Source organism: Podarcis erhardii (genome assembly GCF_964252035.2).
Source record: "Podarcis erhardii genome assembly, chromosome: 4".
Taxonomy (NCBI): Eukaryota; Metazoa; Chordata; class Lepidosauria; order Squamata; family Lacertidae; genus Podarcis; species Podarcis erhardii.
In genome coordinates, this window is record NC_138508.1 from 56,609,185 (window position 1) to 56,624,504 (window position 15,320).

Consider the following 15,320-nt stretch of genomic DNA (forward strand, 5'->3'; position numbering starts at 1 on the left):
CTGCTGGATCATGACTAGAGATGAGTGAATTTATCAGTTTCAGTGTCTCTCCATTTCTCATTTTTTTCCTAGTCTTAAGTTCAGTTCTCCACTTTTTACACATCAGTTTGGGGATTCCCAACACCTGCCCCCCCCCCCAATTATCCTGAACATCTATCAACATTTTTGTGAAAATTTATTCTAATAGTCTATTTGGCTTAATATACACAGTGGGTTGTTGTTGGTTTCCCCCCCCCCAAAGCAATTTTCCCTAATGCCATTTTGTATGTTATTTTTACTAATACATGTGTTCTTGCACGTATGTTACTATAGTATATGCATTTTTTTGTATACACTACTTGGCTGGAGAACTGCAGTGCAAATTCTGAAGGGTCATTTTGTCAGATGATGCATATGCTACCCTCATTTTCTGAGCTAGGCAGAATTCATAATGGGCCTGGTGTAGTGAACAAGGGTAGGCAAATTGTGCGCTTGAAATTCATAATAAGTAAGCGATATAAGTGGCTTCTGTGTTGTGGGGTCTTTATACTATGGAGTGCTCAGTGTAATGGTTAATTCAGCCTTGACTGAGAATGACCGCTCCCCACTTAAAACGGGGGGTGCCCTTTGCGTGGACGCGTGCAGCCCTGGATCTGGAGTGGCCCCATCAGCATAGGCTTTGCCTTCCCTCAGGTGGGATACCTGGAGGTCCCCGCCTACCCCAGTGAGTTGTCCAATCCCACCTGGGGGGAAGCGTTGCCAGGGAAACCAGGCCAGGTAGGGGGAGGGATTACCTGCCCACACAATAGAGGGTGGATCTTTATTGGTAATCCTCACTTGGCTCCAGAGCTTCTCCCACCCTACCCACCCTCAGTTAATGTCTTCTTTTGCAGGTTAACTTTTCTTCATAGGTTTTGCAGGTTAACCTGTCTCCACAGGTATGCGGGCGCTGCTACGATAAGGTCGCTGTTAAAGGGCCGGAAAGGAATTTCCCTGCATTGGCAGGTTTTGCCTTTCCCGTAGCAAAACGTCACAACTTTGGCGGTATCAGGCCTTGGGCGGAATCCTTTAGTCCATCTTCCTGTTTGTGGCGGTGATACCAGGGTTCCCCGTTAAAGGGGTTTTTGAAGGGATGCTTTGGGCGTACGCCGAAAGGTCGTCATTGCTCTCCCCTGCGGCGGCGTAACGGGGGCGGCTATCTCTGCTTGAACATATGTTCTCCAGAGCCGGCCCATCCCCCCCCCACACTGGATAACCCTGATGCTCCCTAGGTCCCCGGCTGGGGACTAGGGAGGGAGAACGCCCAATGCCTGAGCCAAGGTCTACCCACATTTGAAATTTAATAAAGTTGTGGCCAATTTAATCCCATAGCACATTGTCTAGAGTCGTTATTCCACATGACGGGGGGGAACCACTCGGGATCTGGGGACTCCGCCTGTCCACGCAATGTATTACTGCATCAATTCACCTAATTAGCAGTTCTGGTGTAATATGGCTGTTAGAGGCCTCAGTGTCACTGACTTGCCCAGGTTATCAGCAATACATTTTTATAATACGTATGTGATGTATAGAGCTGAAAAGGTCCAAGGGGGTCATCTAGTCTGATATAGAAATATATTGCCCCACGTGGGGCTCAAACCCACAACTCTGAGATTAAGAGTCTAATGTGCTATCCACTGAACTATCCCCAAAATGTTTTAGAATTAACTTGTGAAAAGAAACATAGAGCCAGAAACCATGTTGGAGCTTTGCATTCCATCGAAGCGAAATATTTTGAGATTCCCAGTTGCTGCTTTTAAAACAATCCTTCCGACCTGGTTCCCTTCTCTGCCATCTCTTGCAATGCTGTTGCACTTGCCTGCTCATATCATTCTCTCATCACTGTTCAATGCTTCGCAGTTCCTTTATGAAACAAGGTTGACAAGCTGAATCAATCTCCAAATTGCTCCAAGCAAATCAAGACTTGATTAAAAGAAAAAAGAAAGAAAGAAAAAGCTACTGCCTTATAAACCACACAGTGGAAATGCACAGCTAAAGAACCGAATTTATCCATTTCACAGGTTTTCGGTTATTAGAATCTTGGGACAGCTTCTGAATGTTCTGCTGTAATGCTGAGTGGGTGGAAGGGAATGAAATAAACACCCTATACAGATATGTATGTACAGAAGTACAACAAGCAACTTGCTCCTCCCTAGCACACCTCATATTCTCCCTAAATGGTGATGATAATTGGGGGGGGGGGAGAGAGAGAGAATCAATATGCCTTTCACAACACAAATGTCCTGGGGATGGTTTTTCACTGCCAGGCAACGTGCAACGAAGTAACATATTATCCATGATTCTCAGATCGCAGGAGTATCTGAGGCAATACAAAAGCAAGGCTGATATTTAGGTGGAAAATGGATCGAGGTGACAAATCATGCAGCCTGCAACGGTGGAGAGCAAAACACAATGGCTCAGGCAGCACACAGCGATGGATGACAGATGGTACTAACTAATGAAAACTCGAGAAGACTCAACACTCCCTTAGCAATTATGTCGGATCTTCAGCCTAATTTGGATGGCTAGAATTCTTTTTGTTCAAGCAAAGCGTAACTGTGTATTTAAAATTGTGTAATTAAAAAGAAACACACCCCCCCCCCGTTAAACAAGCTAATTATGAATATAAGTTAATGTGATTTCAAAGTGTGTGTTTTTAAAAGCCAGTGGTGTTGTAGAAGTGGCTGAAGCAGGCAGCAGGGGAGGTAGATATTGATTTATTGGTGGCAGAAGATTACCAAGGATTTCTGACTCCCAAATAGTTTCCACCCATAAGAAATGATACTACTAAAACAAAGAAAGCTGGAATGAAAACATAGCAGTATCTCATCTCTTTTGCCTGACTTGCAGAATTAATTTTTGGAAACAAATTGTTTTTATATTAACGTGACCGTCGTATTTCTATCCCTTGTGCTGAGTAGTTTCTTTATAGTCACAATGAGTCCTGCAAAATAAGGTTTCTGCCCTCCTTGCCCCCTCCTGTTCATTTCAAGCTTGGGATCAGAGAGCAGCAAGCAATAATAAAGAGCCTGCTTTATTGTCTCTTCAGAAGGGAAGTACTGGAGCAAAACATTATGTTAGGTCATATATTAAAAAAATTACTGCTGAAGGTAAGGGAACAGTTACAAGTTTTAAGGCTGTTTATGATGGGGGGGATGGTAATACAAATCTCAAGAATGAGCAGTCTAAGGCCATAACCCTAGCCACACTTAGGTAGGAGTAAGTTCCACTGAATATAGTGAACTTTCTTCTGAGTAAACATGGAATGACAAAATCAGGCTGTGAGGAGGACTGTTCTGCTTTCTGCTATGTTTACAACATACAGGTAAAGGTACCCCTGACCATTAGGTGCAGTTGTGGATGACTCTGGGGTTGCGTCCTCATCTCGCTTTATTGGCCAAGGGAACTGGTGTACAGCTTCCAGGTCATGTGGCCAGCATAACTAAGCCACTTCTGGTGAACCAGAGCAGCGCACGGAAATGCCGTTTACCTTCCCACCGGAGCGGTACCTATTTATCTACTTGCACTTTTGACGTGCTTTTGACTGCTAGGTGGGCAGGAGCAGGGACCGAACAACAGGAACTCACCCCGTCGCGGGGATTCGAACTGCTGACCTTCCAATCAGCAAGCCCTAGGCTCTGTGGTTTAGACCACAGTGCCACCTGTGTCCAGTTTACAACATAGGGCCAGATTAAATAAACAGGTCCTGCTAGTGGAAGCCTGCGCAAGCACTTGAGCTAGGGCAACTGAGCTTCCCCCCACTCTTGCCCCCTTGCATGTCCACCACTGGCATGTGAGAACAGCACATGTGAGTGGGGTGGGGTGACAGAGAGGAGAGTTCATTCCATCAAGCAAGCTGACAGAGTGATCTCCTTAGTGCTATGTTGAGTTCCTCCCATATGTGTACTGTTTGGTGTGCTTCGGTGGCAGATAGTAACATTTTGACTTGGTAGGGCTGCAATTTTTCAGCTTGCTGTTTTCATCGCAATAGGGCTTGTATAGTTCTCCTATTCCACATGTGCAGAGCCCCATTGTCCCTTTCTCTCTAAAAACAAAACAAAAAAGTATCAATTATTCTCTCCACACTAGGGACAGGGAAAGAGTTTCCCTGTAAGAGGGTCTTAGTATGATTTCCAGATAAGGTTTAATTCATTATTATTATTTTTTAAAAGGGGGTTAGTCATACCACATGACAAAAAGTTTCTGAAGTCATGTATTGCTTACATCAACACATCCATTGCTAAAAAAAAAAAAAAAAAAAAAAAAAACAAACAAACGAAAAAGCTTTTCAAATGTTAGGAAAACTTGCTTCCAGCTGCATAAAGTTTTCCTCTCCCCCCAAATCAGTTTATCCAAAATGCTTTCCTCTAAATTAAAAGAACAAAGTGTGCCAACCAACAGACAAAGAATTGCTTGTTTCCTCTGAGCCAGGGCATGTTAAAGCACAGCAGAACATATCTGCAATGCATGGCTCAGTCCTGAAAATGTGAACTAATAATCTCTGCTCATGTGCATAGTTAATCAGTGCCAGACTAATCATAATTTCACACTGCTCAGAGACTGGGGTGGCATGTAACAATACTCTGGAACTGCATGTGGCCCAGATCTAATAAAGGGCCTAAGATTTAAAAGGAGGGAACCATCAAGAGAAGAGGGTCCACAACCTGAATGCGTTATAGAGATGTTCCTGTCTCATATTGCAGCCAATAGCACCTCCAAAGGTGGTGGAAGGCAGAGCAAGGTTTCCACTCCTCAGGGGTGGGTTAACACTCCTCACGCACATCTTTCCTGCGAGTGTGTGTGTGTATGTGAATGGCCTCGCTTACTGGCGTGCAGCTCCCAGCCATCCACCCACTGCTGCATGTGACCTTCTGGAGCAAAAAAAGGTTGCTCACCTTGACTTGGGGGTTTATAAAGAACTGGCATTTTGAATTGTTCTCAAAAAGGAAGCCAGTGCAGATTAAACAAAATTGGAGTGAGGTGTTCAAATCACTGGTGCCAACTATAGGGGGCCCTGGGTCCAGGGCAACTACATTTTTGTGTGTGGGTGCTTGGCACCCACACTGTGAGGCCTCTGATGCAACTTCTGGTGCTTTGCGAGGCCCCAAAATCACACCAGAGGCCTTGCAGGGACTTGGAGGTTGTGTCCAAGGCCTCATGAGGCCTCTAACACAACTTCCGGGAGAAACCAGAAGTCACACCTGAGATCTCACAGGGCCTTGGAATTCGTGTCTGAGGCCTCATGGGGCCTTGGACGTGACTTTCAGGGGATGCCGTGGCATGCACAATGTGACATCATGACATCACATTACGTCACGTGTGCCACTGGGCACCCATAATCTGGGGCCCAAGTTGGCGTCCCAGTTCAAATTAAGATAATATAACTGAGTTTTTCTAAGTAAATTCAGGTTAGGAGAAATTTTATGAGAATTTATTTCTAAATTAATTTGTTTTAGTGTCAGAGGAGCAAGTAAGGGGTCATTAAGGATTGTAGGATTTGTGGCATGATGTGCATGCAATTCTGCAAACTCTGAAGGTGACCTGGTGCAATGATTAATAATGAGACAATCCTATTAACCCCAGTCTTAGCCAAAGGTAGGACGAGTGAATAAGAGATATCTCTGCACTTTCCAGTCATAAGGACAGGTAAGCATTGCACAGCAACTTTGTTCTGACAAATGGTCTAATGCAGCTAATAATTCTTGCAAAAGGAAAATAAAATGATGTTAATGATGATGCAAGAACAAAAAGTGCAAGCTTTTACAATTATTTCTGGGCTCATGGATGCATTTTGAAAGATTAGGTCCCCTAAAAATGCTGTTGGATTTTTATAGCAAGAATTAATTGCGTGCTCCATATCTTAGACTTGGTAGTTGAAAAAAGTTATTGAGAAAATGTATCTACCAGAATACATAGTGAGGAAGGCAATTCCTAAGCAAGGAAGGGCAAGTCACATAGGCAGACATTTTTAAAAAGACTACGAAGTCCTGCTGCTGGTAGTGGGAGGTTTGGACTGCACTCTAAGGCTGCAATCCTAACTTCACTTGCCTGGGAGTAAGTCCCATTGAATTCAGTAGGATTTACTTTTGAGTAGACTTGGTTAGGGTTGCACTGTAAAAAAAGTAAATACAAAAAGAGTAATAAAATGGCACTGATCAGAAATTTAATGGTGAAGGCATGCTAAGTAGTGATAGATTTGCTGACAACACCACTGCGCATGCCAAATTTGGCACACAGCTTGGAAAAGAAAGAATAGTAGCATTACAGCCATCCACGCCTGCAGGTATCATGTTAGTTTATCATATATACAATCTGAGAAAAGTTGAGCCATGGGAAACAGAGGACAATTATTTGATTACAGCATCTTGTAGTTTTGTTGTAAAAAGTGAGTAAACGAGTCAACGCTAAACCTTTCACCATTGAGGAAGCTCCCTGGAACAGTGGTTCGTAAACTCCCCATGGACAACTTGAAAATTGCTGAGGGTGTTGGCAAACGGCCTGATGTTTTTTCTGCCTGTTGTAGCAACTGTGATGCAGTGTTCTAGGGTGCTGTATGTTTTTTAATGCTGCTTTTATTTCTTACATTTTGTATTACAATTTGAATTCCATTGAACTCAATTGTAAAATAATAAAGGCAGCAACAAAAATGCAATTAAAAACCAATATGAATATTTAAAGGGATGGCTTCAGCCACAAGTACAAAGACATACCACAGAGCACCTGCATGAAACTCATGGACCACTGGTGGCCCACAAACCACAGTTTGGGAAACCTCTGCCAGGGAAGACTTTGATCAGTGTGGAAAGGAAGCAGGAGCAGGATGCGAAAACTGCTGGACCAATTTAATCAAAGTTGGGATTTTGGTTTTTGGTCCAAATGCATGTTACTCAAATTCTGCCTCCTTGGGCTTTTCACTCTTGAAACTGATTTAGTTTGAGCAAGCAGAATGCAGATCAGCCATAAAGACTGCTATGAGCCTCTTTCCCCAGGAACAGAATAATCTTTGTTGTGTGTCAGTACAAGATAGTAAGCCTACCTTAGCCCTATAGACAGTAGCTATCAGACCCTAGCAGATTCAAGCAATGACCAATCTACTATTCCTACGGCAACAACTGCCCACTGTGATGTCTTGCCATGTAAAGATACTTACCTAGCTCTTCACGGAGGCAGGTACCACTCTACCCATTCTGTCCAAGGGGATTTTATCACCCACAGGAGCAATAATGAATCTGTGCTGAGCATAAATTCTTGTAAATCTAGGAGTATAAGGTTTCTTGGCAACTAACATTGAACCACCACAGTGTACTTCGTTTGCCAAGTTTAGGATTAATGTCACCTCTGAATTTGTAACTTCTCCCCTAGAGCAGTTGAGGAAAGCCTACATTGTTTCAGTAAGGTTCAGAATTCAACACCCCTTGTTTCCCACCAAAATTGGAACTGCCTACTGCATCAGGCCACCGGTTCCTCTGGTCCACAAATGGGGAACCTGTGGTACTCCTGAATTTGTGGTACTATTTGTGCCAGTTGCTGATCATTGGCTATGCTGGTTAAGGCTGATGGAAAGTAGAGCCCAAAAACAAATGGAGGGCATCCCTCATCCCTGCTCTAGACCAGCATTGTTTATCCAACTGGATAAGCAGCTGTCCAGGGATGAAGTAGGAGATCTCTCCTGACCCTGCTATGTAGTACTGAGCTGAAATGCCAGTGAGCCACAGTTCCTGCTGGTGGTGTGGTGTCATAGCATCATGAGGAAGCTTAATCAGACTGAGGACAGGAGTAGGAAGTCACCACAACCCAGTCTATTGAATCAGCCCATACATCTTCACTTGTAGGGAACAGAGTAGGTAGTTCCTAATGCAAATAATCTAAAAATGTTGGCAAGAGAGGAATCTGATTTGTTTACGTAGGAGAACAGCAGTGGTTCCAGGGTATGATTTTTTATAAGATTTGGAAACCATTTCCTGCTGGTTTTATTGGTTTCTCGTAGGCAAATGTAATTGTGGTCGAAATGTACTGAATAATTAAATATTTCATTTTTATGGTGCTTCACTGCAGTTTAAAAAAGTAAATGCTAATTTCATGGTCTTGTGGTTTCAAGTGTCCTAAGCGGTTTCATTTAACTGATTTTGTTGCATGTATAAAAGCAAACATCAGATCATAAATAGTCTGCACAGGCAAGGAACTGCAGTGGAGTCTAGGCAAGTTAGATGCAGTGTCTTAAATACTATCTGCAACAAAGCACAGGTATTGAAAAATAATGCAACTGGAACGAAATTGTCTGGGAGAGAAAATAAGGTTCTGCTCTCTTGATTTGACCTCTGAGGAGAAAATGGCTCAGAATGGATTGGATGACATGTACAATACATTACTAATTAGGCAATTAGGATTGCTTTTAAGATGTGGAAATTGCAGTCAGGCTTCAGAGATATAGTGCTATAAATGCACATTTTAAATAACTCCCTGCATTTCAAGTTGTTAAAATTAAATCAACTGAGAAATGCTAACCAGGTGTGATTATGTTGCAGTCACACATAATGTGTGTGGGGTTTTGGGGGGGGGCACGTGTGCATGTGGAGGAGGAAGGATGAGCAGTCAGACAGTCTTATGCTCTCAGTTTGGAGGGGCGGCAAGTGTGGTAAACAAAGACCAACTATATATTTGAATTGCTGAATAAAAGTATCAATAAGAAAATTGACTAAAATCCTCTCACACTTTACTTCACCCAGTGGGTCTGTATGGTCATTGATGTATAGATGATGCTACAAAGCTGCATTGGACATAATGAAGTAAAAAGACATAACAAAGTAAAATTGGTTAGGGAATTCCATCAATAATGGAAATAATGCTTATCTCTTTCATTTGCTTCCTACCCTTGGCAGAAGCAGCTCAGGAGTACACACGATCATCTCATTTCATCCTCACATACCTGTAAAACAGGCAGAGACACACACTATTTCCTGAGCTTTGTGGCTGAGTAGAGATTTGCACCTAGATCTCCCTAGTTCAGATTTAGAGCTGTGCCTCTATTTTATTTTAAGCTGCTCCACAGTAAAAATGTTATAGACGTTATTTACAATTTACCATGAATCAACCTTCTAATGTTTGTACTATTGCTTGAATTTACTGCAGTGTTTCTAATTGGTATCAATGTGCAATAAATTTATTTCTCCTAGTGCAAAATATGCTTAAAAGTTACCAAAGAAGCAGAACTGAATGCAAATTGTTCCCCCCCCCCCTAAAAGGCTGTCTACAAATCTGTAAATTCCACAAGGGATTTTTCTGATATTCCAGATTGTGGAGATTTGAACATGAACAAAAGAGAATTTTTAGTGCTAGATATCTTTTTTGTGGGCATGTGCCTGATTTAGAAGTGATGAAAACATTTAGAAATATCAAATGCTTTTGAATTGTTTATTTAACACACAACAGGAACCAAACTAGCAATTTGTCTTTTGTGTTAGAGATTATCTGTTCGCTGACTAGAAGGGAACATTATTCACTTTTTATTACTGTAGTTTAAGAATGCCAAACTAAAAGAGATACACACATACATGCTTAATTTTTCCTGGCTTGTTAGACTTCACTAAGTCATATGTACTATATAGCAAATGTGTGTCAACTACCAGCAACAATGCACAGTAAACGTCATGAAAATACAAAGGTATTACCCCCCAAAGGTAAACCTACACAGAATTTATGGATTCCTTTTGAAGGACGTTGGACTCAGTGGAGGGGGGAAAGTGACTATCTAAAGGTGCCAAAAGAAAGCCCAGATATTAGGACTATACACACCACTGTGGTCCAGAATAAGAAGCAGGACAAAGAATTGGTGAATTGTAAGAACTTACATTATTAGAAATTATCTAATGCCAGGACTTAAAAAACCTAGGGTTGCTATATTATTTTTGTTGAGTTGTGGGTTTTTTTTGCAAAATCTCAAAAAATGAAGTTTTTGAGCTATTTTTAAGGAAAATCGCCAACATGGGCTACCATATGCCCTAAATTACCACAGGACCAGGGTTAATGTGATGTATGAACTGAGCCATAGTTAGAACCAAACTTTGCTTTAACGTGAAAACCCAGCACACTGGTTTATACTGCTCAAATGTTCATGCTTGGTTCTTCACCTACTGCTGCTGCACTGCTGGGAAACTAACCAGAGCTAACCAAACAAACCTTGAGCAGCAACCAATTTGCTCCTTTCTTGCTGCTCGTGGTTTGTCTACAGAGAAACAAGCCATAACCTCAGGTTGGGATGTCATGACAAGACACACTGTGGCTTGTTTTCTGGCAGTGCAGGGGGAATAAGAGCGGAGGATGAGTGCAGTGAGAACTCTTCAACAATACATACCACATACTATGTTTCCACACTGAAGAGTCCATTTTAATTATGGTTTAATGGGTTGTGAAAACCAGGCCACCTTACATACCCTGTCCTCTTTTCTCATAGGAGTTTCTTACACATGTCTAAAGAACCTGTTCAAAAATGTGCTTTTGTGTGTGAGAGACAGAGAGAAAGGATTCCTTCACAAACAAACAAACGCAGCTATCCTTTGAATTTCACTCTTCTCTGAATATTGCAATATAGTTGTCCAGCCCAAAATGTGTACAAAAATGTGCAAATTTGGGGAAGGTGCATCCGTTAGTGAAAATAATGTAAAAATGTACTATATTAGGGTGAATTGCTTCCACAAAAATGTGTATAAGGCAAATTTTCATTCAGATATGTATATTAGAAGAAATGCACAATAATTCACTTGCTAAGAAGCAAATTGTTGTTTGGATAAATTATAGAAGAGAAGTAGATAATTTGAGACAAGGCAGAGGAAAATCTCTTTCTATGGAAAATGTTGCACAGCTATAAGTATACAGCCCTGAAAACCGTGCAGTTCAAAAGTGAGCATGATAGAGACAATAATTCATAATAAAAGGCAATATACCCGTGGAAGAGAGTCACTTTATTTTTATTTTATTTTTTATTACAGATGAGATGGCTGGATCATGATTTTAATAATCATCCCAAGTGAATGAGGATATTATTATACAAGATTCTTGGTATGTATTTCACATTTTCTCTAGGGATTTCTCTTTTTAATTTGCAATTGTTATTACCAAGTATTTATACCCTTAAGAAAAGTACTTTGGAAAGTGGTCTCTTTTTCTCCTTCTAAGGGTGTCCATAAATCCTAGGTAATACATTTGCAGTGGAGTACAGTAGCTTAGAACTTCTGGAAGTGGATCTAGGTTACCCAAAACAAGGGCCTATTGATGCAATCCCATGTCTACTTTCCTTTCCTCTTCCCCGCGGGTAGTAATGATAGTGTGACATGACACAATCACATTGTGCAATTTCTCTGCCCACTATGGTAGCCAGTGATGTGGACCAGGGTCAAATAAAGGCATAACATGGTGTATTTTATTACTCTGGAAAGGGGAAGAGGAACCAGACAGAGGACATCTAGTTTAGTCCCACGCATGGAACAGCACTATATGAAAGATTATATAAAGCATTCTACAGACATTAAAAAAATCTTGCAGAAACCCACTTGCATGAGGAAATTTACTAAAACTATGGTGTGTCTGAAACAAGAGAGCAGAATAATCTCAACCCCTTAAATCCCTTTCTTCCTAAATTGACATACCATTCAGTATCTACTGAACAGAGAACCAGCATTGTATACACCCCTCTGACATTTTATAAATACATAATGAAAGGAGAAAGTATCAGTAGCAATTTTGTTCTATTAGGAATTGGACTGGAACAAGCTGAAACAGCCATCTAATTCTGCCATAAAGTGAATAATAACTTGGGCCACAAATGATCTGAAGGGATTCATATGCTGTTTCCTTATCTATCCCTCAAGACATTCTAGTCTCTGGATTTTTTGCATTTTCATTTTTTACTTCCTATACACCAGTTACCTATAATAATTTGGTGTTGATGGATGCAAAAGAAAGAAACAACAGTGACAGGAAAATGTATTGCTTCTATTTGCAGTAAACGTCAGTGAACTTTTCCAACATTCTCTTGAGGGCAGTGAAAAGGAACTGCTATGTCACATTGTCTTTTATTTATGAAGAGAGGAGATCCTGCAGTTAAGTACCAAAAATGTAATAAATGGAGCAGGGGCAAAGGAGACACCCCCCTCGACAGATAGAATTGCCCCCTCCCAAATATGTTGCTGTCTGCCCTTGATTGTATGCTTGACAAGATCAATACTGACCTATTGGCTCTCCTCTATTTGGGGAGCACAGTTACTCCAGTCTTGCCCTGTGAAGTGGGGCCATCAGTGGGAAACCACTGTTCCTTGTCCTCCTTACTCAGAGGAGGCTTCTGTGGTGTTTGTGCCTGGTCCAGCCATGAGGAAAGTAGCAGTTGACCAATATCAGGTCACGTTAGAAAAGGCCTAGAGCTACACTTTACAATTTATTTTGGTAGAGACTAGCATTTTTAGTGTACCTGTCCCCCCGCCCCGGTGAAATACACTTAAATTGTGACACCCTCTTTGTTTCTCTGACTAGTATTCGGTTCCTTCACATGTATGACCTAATTCAAACAAGATCAGACAGGGAACTGTATGACAACACAACACTATATAACCAATGAATAAACAAACATTTCTTGAAATAGTGCTGAAAAATTACCCAAAAGGAGGGAATATTTTTTCAGATTGCTGAAAATCTTTATCCCCCTGACAAAAATGGTGGGTGGGGGGAAAGCAAGTGTCTATTCAGGTCTTTTAAAAAGCCTTTGGATTATTTGTGTGTGCTTTAAAAAATTGATATTCATGGTATCAAAACATGGTGAGATATTGAGGCTCTGGTGTCAGGTTGACTGCCTTTTGCTCATTCTGAGCTTACACCTCTGCTTAACAAAATGCGAAAGCAACAATATGCATGCGCTTTGTGAATATTTGATAGAACTGTTAAGTACGTTCGTTTCCGTTAAGAAATTTTCAAAACGCAACATCCACAGGATGTAATTGAGAGCGGAAGGAATTAGCAGAGTGTCCTAAGGCACTTACCTGGCCGATGTGCCTTTGGAACAGCCATGTTCGTCACGCGTCCTGCATCCTGAGGTTTGGGAGGCGATGCAGTAAACCTGCAAATCCCCGATTCGGATGGGGTGCTTGAGGTCAGGCTGTCTGTATATTCATTAGTCCCTGCCGTAAGCTGCTCTGATGATGTGTCTGATATGAAGCATTCCGTGATGGTAAACTTGGCATGTCGCAGCTGCTCTTCCATCTTGGCGTGTTCATATGCTCTTGCCAGCTCTTCATAGGTGGAGGAGGCACTTTCTGTGGAGACCATGCTGCTCCTTGCTCGGTCTAAACACCAGAGGGCAAAAGAAAGAAAGAACAGGCAATCACTTCAGCATGGGTTTTTAATCCACCAAAGTCCACTACAGGGATGATTCCATAGTTCACCATTTAGCTCTTACACACTGGTCAGCTTGGGCAATAAGAACATTCTGGTATAGGAAGGTAAAAAGGCTATGCTTTCCTGGCAGTTTTCTGGACTTGCATCACAAAAATCATGTTTTATTTGTGGAGGGGGAAAAAAGAGGGTATTCAGCAGTGAAAGAGCTGTAAATATTTTTGTTTCCATTAGCACCTTTTCCTCTTTATGATTCCAGATTTAAATACGAGACAGAAGGGACAATTGCAGCCCACAGAGAACAGTACTTGTTGTGCTCATTTTCTCACACTTCAACACACGTTTCATGTAATGAAGCTCCTGTGGTGAATTGTTATTGTTGCACATCATCCCAGTCTCAGAGAGGTGCAAGATTCCAGGGTTTCCAGGCACATACCCAGGGTTTGTGTTTCCTTTTAGAAATGAGGCCAGTGGAGAATGTTGCCTCTTTATAATATATAGTTTATTTACACATATATACAACCTGAGCCTACAATGGAGGGGTTCATAGCATTAACACCCAAACAAAAGGGTCTTATTTCTCAAACAGCCTTGGATTCAAACAGACATGAAACACTGCTGTCAAACATTGCTCTCTGTCTCTCCAACTCTCTAAACTCAGGCTTCTTCCTTCGAACTAACAGCATGCTGGGTTGGGCCCCCACCCATTTGCCACTTCTCACAGAGCCCCTTTCCTTTGTTTCCCTTAATGGCCCATCACCCAGGCTATCACCTCCACACAGAAAGCTAGCCTGGCTTATAATTTAACACTTGCTGGATCCAGGGGTTAGAAGGATCTTGCATACAGCCTCCCCCCCCCCAAAAAAACCCCTTCATAACATTTTTATAGTGAGACAACAGACACAGACACAGACACAAAATATGGCCTGCAGGTTTCCTGCTTCTGTTCTGTTATCTTGTTGTTAGTTGCTTTACACCAGGTCAGTCTATCAAGCTCAGTACAGTCATACCTCGGGTTACAGCCACTTCAGGTTGCGTTTTTTTGGGTTGCGGACTGCCGAAACCTAGAAGTACCAGAATGGGTTACTTCCGGGCTTCGGCAGTTGCGCATGCACAGAAGCACTAAATTGTGCTTTGCGCATGCGCAGACGTGCAGATGCGAGTTGCGAACACTGTGGGTTGCAAACATGCATCCCGCACAAATCACGTTCGCAACCCAAGCGTCCACTGTATTGTTTACACTGACAGTAGCTATCCAGACTGAGATCTCTTCCTGCGCTACCTGGAGATGCCAGGGAATGAACGCAGGGCCATTTGCATGCAAAGCAGATGCCTTAACCCATTAAGCTATGGCCCTTCCAAGTCAGTCTGCCCATTCCACACAGCATAACTACAAATGTGAATGTGTAAAAATGGGTTTTGGGATTCAGGCACCACTATCATTAACATTAATGGGAGTTGTGCAGCTGTTTCCTCCTGTTATCAGTGCATTATTCGAAACATAAATTTAGTTGACGCAAATGAACTTATATGCACAAAATGTATCCTCATCTCACCTCCAACAGAACTTCTTAAATTATCTCATTTCAGGTACTTTTTCATACAAAGCATACTGAGATGTGAGCTTAACCTCTTATACTTAGTAGATGGTTCAGGAATTTTAGATGGGAGGAAAATGTTTGGGTGGGGGATAGGAGTCTCCTAACAGCTATCAGCAGCCTTAACATACTACAGTTTCCAGGATTCTTTGGGGGGAAGCCATGGCTATTTCAGGTGTTACAATACTGCTTAAATGCATAGTGCAGATGGAGCCGGACTTATCACATCGTGGCAATAAATGCAGGCAACCCTGTTGTAGGAAAGGAAAGGCCTTGGTGGTCCATCCTTGGTGTGTCCTCATGTAACAAGGGAATGGTGAATATCAT

At 41.9% G+C, this 15,320-nt stretch overlaps 1 protein-coding gene and 1 long non-coding RNA gene across 2 annotated transcripts in view; one reads left to right on the forward strand and one right to left on the reverse strand.

Moving 5' to 3' along the window:
- LOC309340541 overlaps positions 1-15,320 on the forward strand; it is a 51,204-nt gene that overhangs the window by 29,107 nt on the left and 6,777 nt on the right. The window contains exon 2 of the long non-coding RNA XR_014156055.1: positions 11,004-11,073. This is a non-coding gene — a long non-coding RNA (uncharacterized lncRNA). The remainder of the gene's footprint in view (positions 1-11,003; positions 11,074-15,320) is intronic.
- DSCAM (DS cell adhesion molecule) overlaps positions 1-15,320 on the reverse strand; it is a 336,030-nt gene that overhangs the window by 15,397 nt on the left and 305,313 nt on the right. The window contains exon 32 of the mRNA XM_081859359.1: positions 13,044-13,346. Within this exon, the coding sequence (XP_081715485.1) occupies positions 13,044-13,346 (303 nt within the window). The remainder of the gene's footprint in view (positions 1-13,043; positions 13,347-15,320) is intronic.